The sequence below is a fragment of the Amblyraja radiata genome, chromosome 17 (assembly GCF_010909765.2).
Source record: "Amblyraja radiata isolate CabotCenter1 chromosome 17, sAmbRad1.1.pri, whole genome shotgun sequence".
Lineage (NCBI taxonomy): Eukaryota > Metazoa > Chordata > Chondrichthyes > Rajiformes > Rajidae > Amblyraja > Amblyraja radiata.
In genome coordinates, this window is record NC_045972.1 from 33113070 (window position 1) to 33127910 (window position 14841).

General features: G+C 41.5%; 1 protein-coding gene across 1 annotated transcript; it reads left to right on the top strand.

The window, feature by feature from the left end:
• The first annotated feature begins 509 nt into the window (after positions 1 to 509).
• LOC116982696 (glutathione S-transferase A-like) lies at positions 510 to 11799 on the top strand. The gene is made up of 6 exons (XM_033036061.1): positions 510 to 763; positions 1019 to 1084; positions 1277 to 1382; positions 8402 to 8520; positions 8608 to 8696; positions 11491 to 11799. Exons 1-6 carry the CDS (start codon positions 596 to 598, stop codon positions 11621 to 11623), a joined length of 681 nt encoding a protein of 226 aa, XP_032891952.1. The 5' UTR covers positions 510 to 595; the 3' UTR covers positions 11624 to 11799.
• Positions 11800 to 14841: the final 3042 nt, after the last annotated feature.

Genomic DNA, 14841 nt, shown 5'->3' on the forward strand with positions numbered 1-14841 from the left:
TGTAAACCATGGACTGTCTTTCGCTGCACAAAGGACTTTGGATTCTATTGCATCTTTACTGAGGTCGATAATTATTTTTTTTTGTTTATGTTATGTTATCTATGAGTATTATCTTTATAGGCCTGTTATGCTGCTGCAAGTAAGAATTTCATGTTTCTTTGTCGTACATATGGCTATAAACACTCTTGACTTGGATTTAAGTGGAAGATGGCATGACATTATTTAATTGTGAGAGCAGGAGGGAGATTTTCCTTGTATATCAGCTAGTGTTTATCTTCCAATCACTATTATTAATGGCTAGATTGTAAAGGTGGAGTATGGGATATGCCGAGTCATTGGGGCTCCGGCTCCCCGCCACTATTATTAATGGGGTTAGGGTTACCATTGCTGATTGTGGTTTTTGCGGCTTTAATTGTGGGGTGGGGGAGAGAAGAGGGGCGGGATACTTGCCTTTGGATAGTGCTGCGGCTGGGAGTTACAGAGCCACGTCACCGCCACCGCCACCGCCTCCGCCCCCGCCCGACTTTGAGCGGAGCAGTGTGATTATATAAGAAGGAATTGTGAGGCAGCTGGTCAGCGCATTTGAGGAGCAGACATGGCAGAGAGTATGTTTCTGTTCTGGGGCTCCGGCTCCCCGCCATGCTGGAGGGTCACCATCGCCTTGGAAGAGAAGAAACTGCAAGGCTACAAGGGAAAAGTGCTGTCCTTCGAGAAGATGGAGCACAAATCGAATGAGGTTTTGGAGATAAATCCCAGGGGCCAGGTGCAGAATGAGAGTTTGCTACTTTCCTCACGCCCCCCCTCCCCCGTTCCGGACACCTTAACGATAGTTATTTTGTAAATCATCCACTACAGTTACTTGTGTCTCTACAGTTTGTATATTTGTGGATTAAATAGCTGTTTTACAGTCCCAGGTCGCAGCGCAGATATTTGAATTTATATGTAATCGGATTTAAATAAACGAAACGTAAATCAAGCTTTTTAAAAAAAATTTTTAACATGAACATTGTTGTTGCAGTTACCCAGTTTCCGCCATGGGAAAATCGTCCTGAATGAATCTATTGGAATCTGTCTCTATTTAGAGGTAAGAGGGTTTTATTCCCCCCCCCCCCCCTGAAGGCTTTCGTCGAAAATGTTGCTTTTTCTTTAAACCCGAGGCGTGTTTTTCCTCCGTATTGAGTTAGTTTACGACTACTGTTGACTTGGTATCAGCGGGTTGCTGGCTTGTTTCCCAGGTTTTAATGTATTGTTCACTCTCTGAACTTGCCTTCCCCAGAACCAGTTCAAGTCTCAAGGTACCCAGCTGATTCCGGATTCCGGGGCTGAGCAGGCTCTTGTTTACCAGAGACTGTTTGAGGTTCTGACTCTGCAGGAAAAAGTGGGTAAGTTTCCCCTAGCTTCCCCTGTGTGCCAACTGTTGCTATGGGTGTTCTTGCATCAAAACGCGGTTGCCAACCAAGCCATATAAAGGTTGATCCCCAGTGTATTTTCTCCCGCTGAGCGCTGACGAGCTGCTTCTGAATGGTACAAGTACCGTTCCTTCCTTCCATTCAAAGCAGCGAAGACAAAGATCCTACACAACAAACATTAAGCCAATGCTAAACGCAAGATTATCTTAGTGTTTTATCGACTTACAAAGTTAATGTTCACTATTCTGTGTCCAGCATTGTTAAACACTTTAAAAACGTGAATGTTGCAGCATCGTCTTGTGTATTTCTAGTACTTGCATTAATGGCTATTTGCAGCAACCCTGCTTTTATTAATGCTTTCTAGGGCAATTTTATCTTCTGTTTGTCTGCCTTGTATTCCCAATACTTTAAATGATGTCATTCCTATTTCTAGAAGGTGAGTATTTTGGTAAACAGCAGCAAGCACAGGTGTGCTGTGGGATGGTGATAAATTTCCAAGGTGGAATAGAATGGGACTTGATGTTCCCATGCATCTATTACATTTGCCCTTCTATGTAATTTGAGGTTGCAGTTCTTTGTCAGTTGCAATGTACTGATTTGTAACTATTTGCAACCACTCCAGCTTCCCAAGCTTGTGTCCCTCCATTTTGTGTGATTGTGCAGTTTGCTGCAGTGTTTTTCAACAACGGCATTGTTCAATATCAAAGATAGATGGGTTGGCAGTGCAACCCACTTACCAGGCCAAGGCTGAAAGTTGTCTAGTTCTTCAATTTGCACAAAGGAACTACTTTTTTCCCCCCAAGGAGTTGGTTACAATGGAGTACATAATTGAGTATTAGCATTTGGGAGGGAGATGGTTGGGCTTGGGGCACTGAATGAGGTTAAAAGTAGTGAGAAATAATGGAATTAATGATGCATGATAAATAGCATTGGACACAATCAGTATGTAGCAATGTTACAACATTTTGAGATTTAAAAAACCAAGTCTGCAAGTAATCCCATCGGATAAAGCATAAAAAGTTTAATCTAGAAAGATTCACTCAATATAATCAAAATTATTATTTTTTAGCACAATACATGGGACTAATAGTATAAAAAATATTGACTATGGATAGACAATAACACAAAATATAGACTATTTAGATGCTCTTATTACATGATTGTTCAAAAAAAAGAGCATTTAAATCATCTTGCAAGTGGGTTTTTCTGGAACGAGATCGATTGGAACGTTGCATTTGCAGTGAATTTGAACTCTATATCGGCAGGAAAAACATTGTAGGTTCGTAGGCCCCCCTCCTACTGACATGGGTATCCCTCCTTCCGAAGCCCTCCCTCCGGGCTCAGAAGCACCATGGGTCCAATGGAAGACGCTCAACCGCCTGAGAACAGGAACAGGGCGATCAAAAGCTGCCATGGCCAGATGGGGCTATGAAACTGGCCAAACCACCTGTGAATGTGGAGAAGAGGACCATACAATGCAGCACTGCCTTGTCTGCCCCCTACTACCCAACCAGCGCAGCTCAAAGGATCTTGCAGTGTTCAATAAAAACGCAAAGGACTGTGTAAAGGAATGGGAAACTGTCATATAGTCAACCAGCTTCAAAGACTCGAAAAGAAGAAGAGGGGACCCAAATCACATTTTCGCAACGTAAAAGTAGATTAAAGCCATCCCAAGAAGCGTTTATTTGTAAAATAAACAACTTGCCTTTTGTTTTATCCCGTTCTTGCGATCCGTCACGTTGTAGGCGTTGAGCGCGTTAGAAGTCGCATTTTATTTTAATCTAATTATTAAATTGTCTCGCGGTTATTATTTTAAAAAAAAAAAATTGGGAAAGGAAGTCCGATCGATTATTCGCTAGCAGCCCGAGAAAATCCGCCACTGACAGGCAGTAGAAAACTGGATTTTAATCCAGCCCCCCCCCCCTCAAAGGCGCCAAAGTCGCGCACACAGCCAGTGGCAGAATTGCAGCACCGCTGAAGGTAAGTTTTGTAACATCGCTACATTATGGTTTTGTTGGGAGGTGCAGTGGACAGTGTAGCTCTTGAAATCGTGACCTTGGGTGCTGTCTCCATGAAGTTTGCACATTTCCCTAATGAATGCTTTGGTTTCCGCTGGGTGCTCGCGATCCTTCCCATAGTCCAAGTAGCTGTTGCTTAGAAGATGAATTGCCCACTGTTTTACAAAAATAAAATTCCATAGGTGGGTGGCTGGGGAGGGTGTGCCTGTAGGAATAAGGGGGTGGGGGGGGGCGGGGTGTAATTGGATGCTTGGTGATCTGCATGATGCCTCTGCAAGCCCAAAGGACTTTTCATGTTAGAATTGAGTTTCTTTTTACCTGACAGATTGGATAAAGATGAATTAACTAATATGGTAAAATATGTTTTTGATATTTAGCTGTCCTTTCAGGATCCACTCTACAACTAGAGCAGGCAATACTGGGTGTATTGTGCCATTGAGGATTAGTCAGATGAGTATAAATGAGGCCCTTTGGGTAGGAAGGCTGTGTACAATGGGATGCTGGAGCCCTACATGCTCCTAATGCTATTTTGTGATTTGGATGTGGGGATTATAGAGAATAAATTCAAGTTTGCTGATGATACAAGGCCAGGTGAGCTTTGAAGAAGATGCAGAGGGGCTTCACAAAATGTAAGTTAATACATGAGGTCATGGCAGATAGAATATCATTAGGGAAACTGGGACGGTAGTGTTTTAAAAATGCACTGGGAATGAATATAAGGTCATGGTTCATTTGACAATTTAGCAGCAATTCATAGCAAATTATATTTTACCTCTTTTCCAAAAGAATCTGAATATCAAAATAAAAATATCTTGCTCCAATTGTATTAAGCGGAGAATTTGTACCGATCAAACATGTATGTCTTTGTAGTTCATCAATTCGTTCCTGGTCAAGGTGGATTAAATAGTGTGACTAACAAAAAAAGCAAGTTGAGAAGATATCCTGTTGCAAACGACTTGCCTGACACCACATCCCTCCCCTTACCTGGATCAGTACAGTCCCATCGGCTCTCGGAGCCAACAACATCCAGGGCAGGGAACACTCTCGGCAACAGTACTGGTGATTTTGTCACTTGCAAAGATGTGAGGTCTTTTAATAGCTTCACTGTTCATCACCCAATAATTTTTGGTGGAATAAAAGTATTAGGCCCATCTACCTGCTCCGCCCTCTTGTGAGATAGTTGCCTTTATAATCTGCCTTCGCACAATTGCATTTTGGGGTTCCAATGTGTCCTACTCTTTAATGAAAATGATCTTTGGAATCCTTGGTTATCAGATCGGTGGACAGAACCACAGTTCTGGGTTAAACGGGCTTTAATTTTTAGCACTGTTTCTATCTCCACAGATACTGCCAGAAAAGTGTGTTTTTTATTTTTGTCTTTGCTTACAAAAGACAGTTGCTGGACCTGCATTTTGTGCCTCCTGTCTTTTGTCAAAGGAGAGAAGATTTATGCATCAAGTCTTAACCATCATGCAGCTACTGCCTCTAGAGGCAATTCAGTCTAATGCAAATGTTTTCTCCACCATTCCCCTTTTCGCTGCAACTAAAAATTCCCTTATTTTCTTGCAATTTAAAATCTACGGATTGTCTTCCTTTTAACCTGCCAAAATCTTTCCATGCTGCATTTTGTCGCTTGTGACATCTTTATAATTTTTGTTCTGCAAGGCTTACTGTCATTGAGTTTTGTCTGAAGTAAATGTTTTTTTACCTTATTTAGGAAGCTTTTGGTTTGACAGTCTTGGCCTCTTTCTTCATTGGTGATATGTTCTCTTAAAATCCTTGAAACTTCTCCTTGCACTCTTTGCCATTGAGCAGTTCATTTGAGTCCATTTGCTGAATTATTTGTTTTAAATTGATTTTGATGCACCTTGAACTTTCCATGTCCTTTACTATAACTATTGTTAATCATTGAGTTTTGTTTAGAATCTCTGTTTCCAATTTAAAATGCCTGGCTTGATTCCCAAACTAATCCAGAATTGCTTCTATGATTGTTGAAACTTCTGAAGGAAACCGATTCATTCACTCTAGCTGAAGATGGCTAGACCCCCATCTCGCAAATGCATGTTAGTTCTTGGCATGAATGTAGTTTCACTTTTAGTGGCATGTCTGTTCCATTTAGGACAGTTTCCTGATTCCTCAGTGGATATTGTGCACAAGCTTCTACTTTTGCAGAATACTTCTGCTTCTGAAGCATTTCAGCTTGTATGTCCTTTTCAGCTACTAGATTGGTTTAATTTTCCAAGTTGAAATAGCAGTGGTACCAACTAATGTAGGTGAGCATATCCTTTGCAAATTATCTTGGTCATACAAATGGTGTCACGAGTCATTTCATCCACTGCAGTTGAAATTTTGCAATAGACTGTCATCTGGCCTTAAATTAAGAGAATGCTCGTAGAACTTGGCGAGCCAGGCAGCATCTGTGGAGCAAAATGAACAGAATATTTTTGATCAGAAGTAAGAATCCTGTCTGGCAGCTGATCCTCTGAGCCTGGTTGGTTCAAGCAATAGTGCTGTTATGGAGATGTTAATGGACTGAAGTTTCCTGTCCTTGATGTTTTTAAGTAGGCTCTATGTTGATTTCCTGACGGGTAATGCAGTGATATTAAATGATAAGATTATCACCCGAGGACATGAATCTTATGAGTCCTCCACGCTTAGTCTACATGATTTTAGTCTTGACTGTTTGCTTTAGTCCCCACAAACCAAATTTTTCCCCATGACACTTAAGTTGGTACTCTCTTGATAAAACTGCCCAACATTCTTGAGGAAAGCAATTCACAGCTGCTCTCCAGGTTATGTATTCTAGATGGTTGCTGTAAAGGAGATTAATTTTCCTTTAAGCAGTTGGATTATACACTTCATCTGTGCACATCAGAAGAGGTTTCTTCCACTTGCTCCATACTTCCTCAATTTAAAGTAATGGGGTTGTGTCTCCCATCTTTACACTTGGAGCAATTTGTCTCCAATTGATTTCCATAGCTGGAATCGTGGGTTTAGCCTCGTCCGATTCTCTTGAGACTGTGACTTGTTTTCAAAAGGTTGTTTCCATGCAATCTACAGTTACAGTTAAGGCCTGAATGTTTATAAATATTTACCATCTAGTCACTTTGTAAGAAGAAACTAGACGTACTTGCTCATTTAACTCTAAATCTTTCATTGACCATGCTCTGTATGTTAAATTGTGCTTTCTCACAAAGGTATGTCATGTTGAGCATTCTATGTTAAACATCTTACGCTGTCCACTTCAGTCTGTTGTAATCTGGTAGCTGGATAACATTTAATTGGATTTCCTACTTTATGTCTTGTTACATTTTAAAATAGTACTTCAATAATCCCACCTATCCATGTTTGGTCCCTATCCCTCCAAACCTGTCCTAACCATGTACCTGTTTAGCTGGTTCTTAAACATTGGGATTGTCCCAACCCCAACCACCTCTTCAGACAGATTGTTCCAAACATCAACCACCCTAGGTTACCCCTTGGATTCCTATTTGATCTTTTCCCCTTCTCCATAAACCTATGTCATCGATTCACTGACTCTGTGCATCTACTTGATCTATTCCTCCCATGATTTTATATACCTCTATAAGATCCTCTTGTCTCCTGCGCTCCAATGAATAGTCTCAACCTATTCGACCTCTCCCTATAGCTCAAACCCTCTAGTCCTGACAACATCCTCGTAAATCTTCTCTCTACACTTTCCAGCTTGACAACATCTTTCCTATAACATGGTGCCCAGAATTGAACATAATACTCTAAATGTGGCCTCGCCAACATTTTTTACATCTGCAACATGACATCTCAGTTTCACAACTTCTATACTCGATATACAATACTTCTATCTGACCTGTTAATTTTGATTGCCACCAAACATGTGTTTTAAGATCCCCAATCACTCGAGGCTTTGTTTACAATTCTTCCTCATCCCCTCCAGGAATCCACTCTACTTTTGCTTTAATCTCCTTCAGAGTAATTAAGACCTCAACACCGATACTGTTCCCACCATTTAATCTATCTCTTCTCTGATGGCTTTCAATGAAGTCATACTCCACTCCATAGCCCTGTTCATTTTGTCCACATGCATTCTTATTTTGTACTTGTCCAAACTTAAAGATGCATGGAAATGGCTTCCATCTTTTTGTATACTCTTCCATATCCCAACTTGAATGGTTGGAAAGACACTCATTCTTTGCTCTTTCTTTTGCTGGTATCTTCAAACTGGACCTAATTAACTCATTCAGCAGAGTGCAATTCTTCCCCACCAGAACCACTTGGTTCTGCCTCCAAGGTTAAAATGTTCCAACATTACTCATAACTGAGGTACATGTGATATCATCCACCAAGCGTTGCCACACTTTCATCTTTGCATTATTTCTAGTGACAATTAGTCTTCAGTTTATGTTATCCTTCTCACACTATGGCTTGTAGGTTTGCTATTCAAGCATCCACTCAATTTCAATTCATCTTCCCCATTTAAAACCCATTAATCCATTTTATCTGTATAACCCTATGCAGTTTGAAGTGTTACTTTAACTTTTTATAAAGCAGATTGGCTAACCCATCGCTCTCCTACCTACGCTCTTTAAAAAGTATCACTGAATGTATGCTGATGAGGATCACTTCTTCCAACTTTATCATGTCTTATGTTGGTTTCCCCATACCAAGTTCAACTCCACCTCCCAATTCTGTACAAATTTCTATTAAACCTTCTCTTGTGATGTCTTCAGCACAATCATGCCTGACATTGTAGCCATGACATTTGCAATTCCTTGCTCCTCTCTGCTAACAGTTTGCAAACCTCTTGCTGAATATCCCATTGAGCAAAGGCCAACTGGTCTTTTCATTTTCCATACTCTTGCTTATTGTAAATGGCATTTCAAGCCCCATTGGATAATATTGTTTTCTTTGTATCGGTTGATAACTTTCAGTTCTCTGCTTGAATACAGCAGCTAATTTATTCTGATTTCCTTGCAGTGGCTATAATCTATTACTTCTGGAAGGTTCCAGAAAATGAGCGCCATGAATCTGCTCTAGAGAGGAACAAAAAGGCGCTGAATGCTGAGCTGAATATGTGGGAAGGATACCTTGGGAAGGTAAAAGGGCATATATAAATGAACATATATAAATGAACTGTCAAGAGAATTAAATCACCTGACCACTGAATCTACTTTCTCTTCTAGCTGCCTCCAAATTCTCACATTGCGGGGAAAAACTTTACAATGGCAGATGTAATGCTGTTTCCACAGTTGGCCTGTGCTATTCGATTTGGGTGAGTTATTTCTGCAAATGAGAAATGATTCAATTTGTTAATCTTTTGCCAGGATAGCCATGTGTTATTGGGAGAGCAGTATCTTTTGCTGTCTATCAATAATTACAGCCTGAAGAAAACAGCAGTCAAAAAGTGTAAAGGCAGCCCCAGTCACCCATTATCTCATGGTTTTAGTTTGAGATTAAAAGTGACCAAAATACCAGGAGCAACTACCCTATATATCTTTAGAAATTGTGTAATGCAGCCTCCTTGGCATCTGAGAGCTAGTTTGTTTTATCAACAATTGCTCCTCAGTACAATTGTCCCTCGTGTTCCTCTGGAGCATCAGTGTGGAATCTTGTGCTTGGCCTTTATATGTTAAAACCTTGGTTCCCTGACACTTTATCGGCACTCCCTGTAACCAACGTTTCCAAGAGCCTAGCTAAACCTGGACTAGAGCTGTGCTGGAAATTGCTGAAACTGTACTGGGGCTTACTGTTGCATCTTGCTCTTTGGAACTTGGTTAATCTTCTTTCGTGTCCTTCTCTCGTGTTTCAAATGTTGACATCGCTGTCATCATCCGTCCTGTAAAAGGACGTAAGTTTCCAGTGACAATCAGTGGAAGCCATCTCTTGCAATAGATGATGGTGGTAGCAGAATTAGCTCAGAAAACTTCCAGTTTCCAGCCCAGCGACGTGGACGCTTCTGCTATGGGGCCACATGTAATGGGTAATGGAGATGATTAACAATTGAATATTATAGATTTTTGTTACTTCCCTTAATCCATAATGCTAAAGATTGGATAATAAGGCGTAATTTAAATCTTCAATAACCAGCATATTTGATCAGTCGGTGTCTCCCTCCCTGTCATAAATATAATGGATAGTAAGGTTCCATTGTATTTGAATTTGAACGTGACTGTCATGGAGGTGAGTCCTTTGATGAAAGTGCAAATGACTGTAGATGCTGCAATTTTGAGCAAAACATTAGGATCTCTGGGTCGGCAGTGTCTGCTGAGGGAAGGGCGGGTGACATTTCAGGTCTGGAATCTTTTCCCCACTGATAGGAGGAACGGGAGAGCAGAAAATGAGGTGGGAGCAAAGGTGAAAGAGTAGGCCAAAGCCTGGCAAATAATAGGTGTGGTGGAGCCGTGGGAGTTTGTTGGTAAATTATTCAGTAAGTTGTCATCTTGAGGCCACATCACAAGATTAGATATTGTTCAGTCAGAGCTGAACACTCTTCTCTGCATCTTCATTGTAGGGAGTGAGATTGGCAGCTGTGCATTGGTTTTCTAGCTGAGGGCCTTTCAGCAGATGTTCCATTGTTTGCGACGCAATACCACATTCGCAGGTGACATCATTGGAGATTAGAGACACCTTAGCTCTGCCGACACCAGTTCTCAATCGATTGAGACATTTCTATCTGGCCCAACTTGCATCTGCACCAGGAGGGAGTTGCTCACATGCCGTTAGTCCCATGGTAGTTAAGGGAGGTAGAGTGGCTATTTTATCACCCCATAAGGAGACTCGTGCTTCATTTGTTATAATGCCAGCCTCGAGAGGTGTCACGCAGTTAAGAAAACTTTTCCTCAAATTTAAGCAGCTCAGAAATGGTGTTTGGCCAAACGTTGAATGTCGTTCATCTGTTAACTGCCGCTAGTGCTCCTTCATGCTGGCTCCTGCTCTTCTGATGTTTGGTGGGGCTATGCCTACCAGGAGGTAGAGGCTGTTGGTACTTGTTGTCTTGAGACAACCTGTAACCAGTCTGCAGGAAGATTTGAGGGCTGGGTCCAGCTTCTTGGCATGGGTGGATAATTCCCATACTGGGCATGCATACTCTGCAGTAGAATGGCAGAGGGGCAAGGCAGTGTAATGTAGGGTCTGTGGGCTAGCACTCCATCTTGTGTTGGTTAGCTTACTAACAACATTGTTGCGTGCACTCACTTTCGCCTTTGTCTTTTCAATATGGGTCTTGAAGGTAAGACATAGGTCAAGAGTTACACCAAGTTAAGGTGCTCACAGTGCTCCAATGTTATCCCAGACTAATTCACCTGAAGTTGTCTCTTGGCTTCTTGGTTTCTCAAGTTCAGTAAGTGACAAAGGAGAGAGTTGAATAAAAGACAACATGGTGCTAAATTTTGGTGTTTCTTTAAATCTCAAATGTATTTTTCTTAAAAGATTGTCACAGAAATTTGTTTTCATATTTTTCTTGTGATCCAATTTTAAGGTGTTTATGACTTATTCCTTGGTTTCTGGCAGTTTGAGACATTGTTCATTAGATGTGATGTGAACTGAAGCCAGGGGCGGTGTTGCACTAATACCATTGACACTTGCTGTAATCTTTATGAATTGCACTGTAGCAGTTTTGTTTTTAAGATCTGGGTTTCTCTGATTTCAGGTAAGCCCATGTATGGATAAAATATTTACTGGGAGCTGAAGAAAATTTGAAGTGCTACTCAGAAACCGATTGCTGGTCTTGCTTCCAAGTTAAATGCTCCACCAATGTCTGAATTATTGGATTACAGATTCTGAACTAAATTTGTCCGTTAAATTGCAAACTGTTGCATATAAAATATGTGAATTCAATGTCTATTAATATTGAAGCAATACCCCTGGGTAAAATTTAAAATTCATCTGGACCTTGTGATTTGGATGAACATCTTTTGACTTGAGCACGAATAATTGAGATCAGTAATTATCCCAGCTCGTTTATCCAGTAGTTGCAACATTTAGTTTTTAAGTGGATTAATGTACTAAAACAGGATGATAACCCGACCACTGATTACATTTCATAATTTTACTTTTCAATTTTCTAGGCTGACGACTGATAAATATCCCAGAATGTTTGAGTACTACTCCAGAGTGAAAGAGCGGCCCAGCATCAAGGCTTCATGGCCTCCCCATTGGAACGAGAGCCCTCCAATGATGGACGTGCTGAAGGATATCTGAGTTCACAGCAAGCGTCACTTAATCCTGCACCTTTTCAATTTAAATCGTGTAATAGACCATTGGCACTATCAGTGCCACGGAAGATTGAGTCCTGCACAAAGAAGGCTATGATGCATTGCAGGTTGTTTGTTGCGTTAAATATTATTAAACTATTATCAACTCCACTTTGTAACATTTAGCATGGTCCTCTGTTTATCCTGATTTAATAAGAATCCGAGTCATTTATTTACTACAACTTTAAAATACAGTTTTTTTGTTTTGTTTCTCATTTGGATGAAGCCTCTTCTGATTGCATGTCCAAATATGCATTATAGTGGAAGATGCTTGTAGGTATTTTTTTTTTTTTTTTCTTCTCCCTTTTCAGGAATGGCTGTTACACATGCACATTATGTACAGTCTTGGTCCAAGATCATTAGAGACCAAGCTCTTTAGTGCCAACACAAAGGCAACCACCTGCATGTACAGGTGCATGCTGTATACAAACAATGATTACTCGCCTCCTTAACTTCCCTTCCTATCTCTTGGATGAGAATGTACAAGGTCTGAAGTTTGCAAATAACACTAAAATGGGTATTATTATGTAGTTATCAAGAATTCCAGTGACATCTTGATCAGCTGAGGAAGTTGGCAAAGGGATAGAGTTCAATTCTGGTTTGAGGTGTTGCATTTTGAGAAGTCAAACCAGGTCGGGGTCATCACAGTGAATGATGGGGATTGTTTTCGAGCAGAGCAATCTAGGAGTGCAACTAAATAATTCTCTGCAGTTAGGGAGGAAGGCGCTTGACATGCCTGCATTCATCAGCTAGGGTATCGAGTATAGAAGTTGGGATGTTATGTTACAATTACACAAGATGTTGATGAGGCTGCACCATTTCATCCGCCCCCTTCAAGGACCTCTTTCTCTCTTTCTTTCCCCCCTCCTTTCCACTGACCCCTTATACTTATTTCACTCCCTCTGACTTTGATATATCAATGCTATTCTGACCGTTTTTCTTCTTTTCAGTTCCAGTCTTTGTCAATTACTTTTCCAATCAAACCCATGTCCCTGTATCCAGATATCTCTTGCTGTGCTTTATCTTTATCCGACCTCTCCTTTCTCCCTCCAACTACTATCGGTCTGATAAAGAGTCCTGGCCTGATACATCACCTGCCCATCCCCACCATTAATGCTGCCTGCTCTCCACAGTCTGGCTGTCACTGGGGCACAACGTTTGCTGAAGTTAGTAGAACAAGGCAGCAGATGGCGACAAAGGACAAGGTTTCAAGGTTTGTCCTCGTTAGCCTATGGTTTACTTGAGGTCTGTACTCTGTCATTGTGTTAACCGAGGCAATCCATGTCTAGATGTTGCCACAATTTGGGAGTGGAGTCGGCGTGGCAGAGGCGGTCCTAGAAAAGGGCCTTGGAGCGATTTTCCATAACACAATATTCATCAGCGTTTCTGTCAAGAAATGGAAATTGAAACCAAAAATATTATGTTTATTTACTTATTTTTCATATTAATTTTAAGAGCAGATCAATACATATACTCACCACCCTCTGTGTGAAAATGTTTGCTCTCTAGTTTAGAGACCTGGGCTCGATTCCGACCTCAACTGCTGTCTGTGGGGGTTTGACTTCTCCCTGTAACTGCGCTGGTTTCCTCCCAAATCCCAAAGACATGCCGGGTGGTGGGTTGATTGGCCTCTGTAAATTGTCCCCAGTGTTTAGGGAGTGGATGCCGAAGTGGGTTGACCTGATACTAGTGTGAACACGTGATCGATATTGGCATGGATCGGTAGGCCAAATGGCCTGTTTCCATGTGATATCACTAGATTGGACTAGATATAAATGTAGATGGGTTGGTGAATAAGTTTGCATATACACCAAATTTGGAGGAGTTGCAGACAGTGAGAAAGGCTGTCAGAAGATATGGTGGGATATAGATGAGCTGCAGAAATTGATGGAGAAACGGCAAGTGGAATTTAACCCAGGTAAGTGCTTGGTGTTGCACCTCGGGTGGTTGAATGTAAGGAGAGACCATACAATTAATGGCAGGACCTTTAACAGCAATGATGTGCAGAGGGATCTTGGAGTACAGGTTCATAGCTCACTAAAGGTGGCAGCTAGGTGCAATGAATATCAGAGTCAGGAGGTCGATGCTGTTCTATAGGACTTTGGTTAAGCCATATTTGGAGCATTGTGTGCAGTTATGGTCGCCGCATTACATCAAAGATGTGGAAGCTTTGCAGAGGAGGTTTACCAAAATGCTGCTTGGATTGGAGGGTTTCAACTGCAGGGTGAGGTTGGATAGACTTGGTTTGTTTTCTTTGGAACATCAGAGGTTGAGTGGGACTTGATAGGTGCATGTGCATAAAATTATGAGAGGCATCGATAGGCTAGGCAGCCAGAAATTTTTGCCCAGAATGGAAATATCCAGCACTAAAGGGCATAGCTGTAAGGTGAGAGGGAGAAAGTTATTTGCACAGAGGGTGGTGGGGGCCTGGAATGCATTGCCAGGGGTGGTAGTGGAGGCAGAAACTTTAGTGGTGTTTAAGAGGCTTTTAGAATTGCACATGGAAGTTCAAGTAATGTATGGATATAGCTTACGAGATCAATTCAGATAGGCATCATGTTCAGCACAAACATTGTGGGCCGAAGGGCCGTTTCCAGTGCTGTATTGTACTCTGTTTTATATAAACTAAGCCAAACAAAAGTAAACTAACCTGAACTGAGCTAAACTAAACTAATCTAAACTGAACTAAAGCATCAATGGCAGCACGGTGGCGCAGCGGTAGAGTTGCTCTCTTACAGCGCTTGCATCGCCAGAGACCTGGGTTCGATCCCGACTACGGGTAGTTGTCTGCGCAGAGTTTGCACGTTCTCCCTGTAACCGCATGGGTTTTTTCTGTGATCTTTGGTTTCCTCCCACGCTCCAAAGACATACAGGCTCAAAGGTCAGTTTATTGTCTCATGTACCAATTAAGGTACAGTGAAACTCGAATTACCATACAGCCATACTAAAAAAAAAAGCAATAAGACACACAACTACATAAAAGTTAACATAAACATCCACCACAGCAGATTCCCCATATTCCTCACTATGATGGAAGATAATAAAGTCTAATCTTCTTCCTGCGGTCGGGGCACCTGAACCATCAGCAGTCAGGGCGATCGAAGCTCCCGTGTCGGGGTGGTTGAAACTCATGCAGTTGGAGCTCCACAAGTCGGTCTCTAACCA

What these genes read in the sequence shown, in the direction of transcription:
- LOC116982696 (XM_033036061.1), top strand. Translation starts at nt 596, where the DNA reads ATGGCAGAGAGTATGTTTCTGTTCTGGGGCTCCGGCTCCCCGCCATGC. An exon ending in GAATCTGTCTCTATTTAGAG is followed by an intron (nt 1,085 to 1,276) that starts GTAAGAGGGTTT and finishes TGCCTTCCCCAG; the next exon opens with AACCAGTTCAAGTCTCAAGG. An exon ending in GCCTGTGCTATTCGATTTGG is followed by an intron (nt 8,697 to 11,490) that starts GTGAGTTATTTC and finishes TCAATTTTCTAG; the next exon opens with GCTGACGACTGATAAATATC.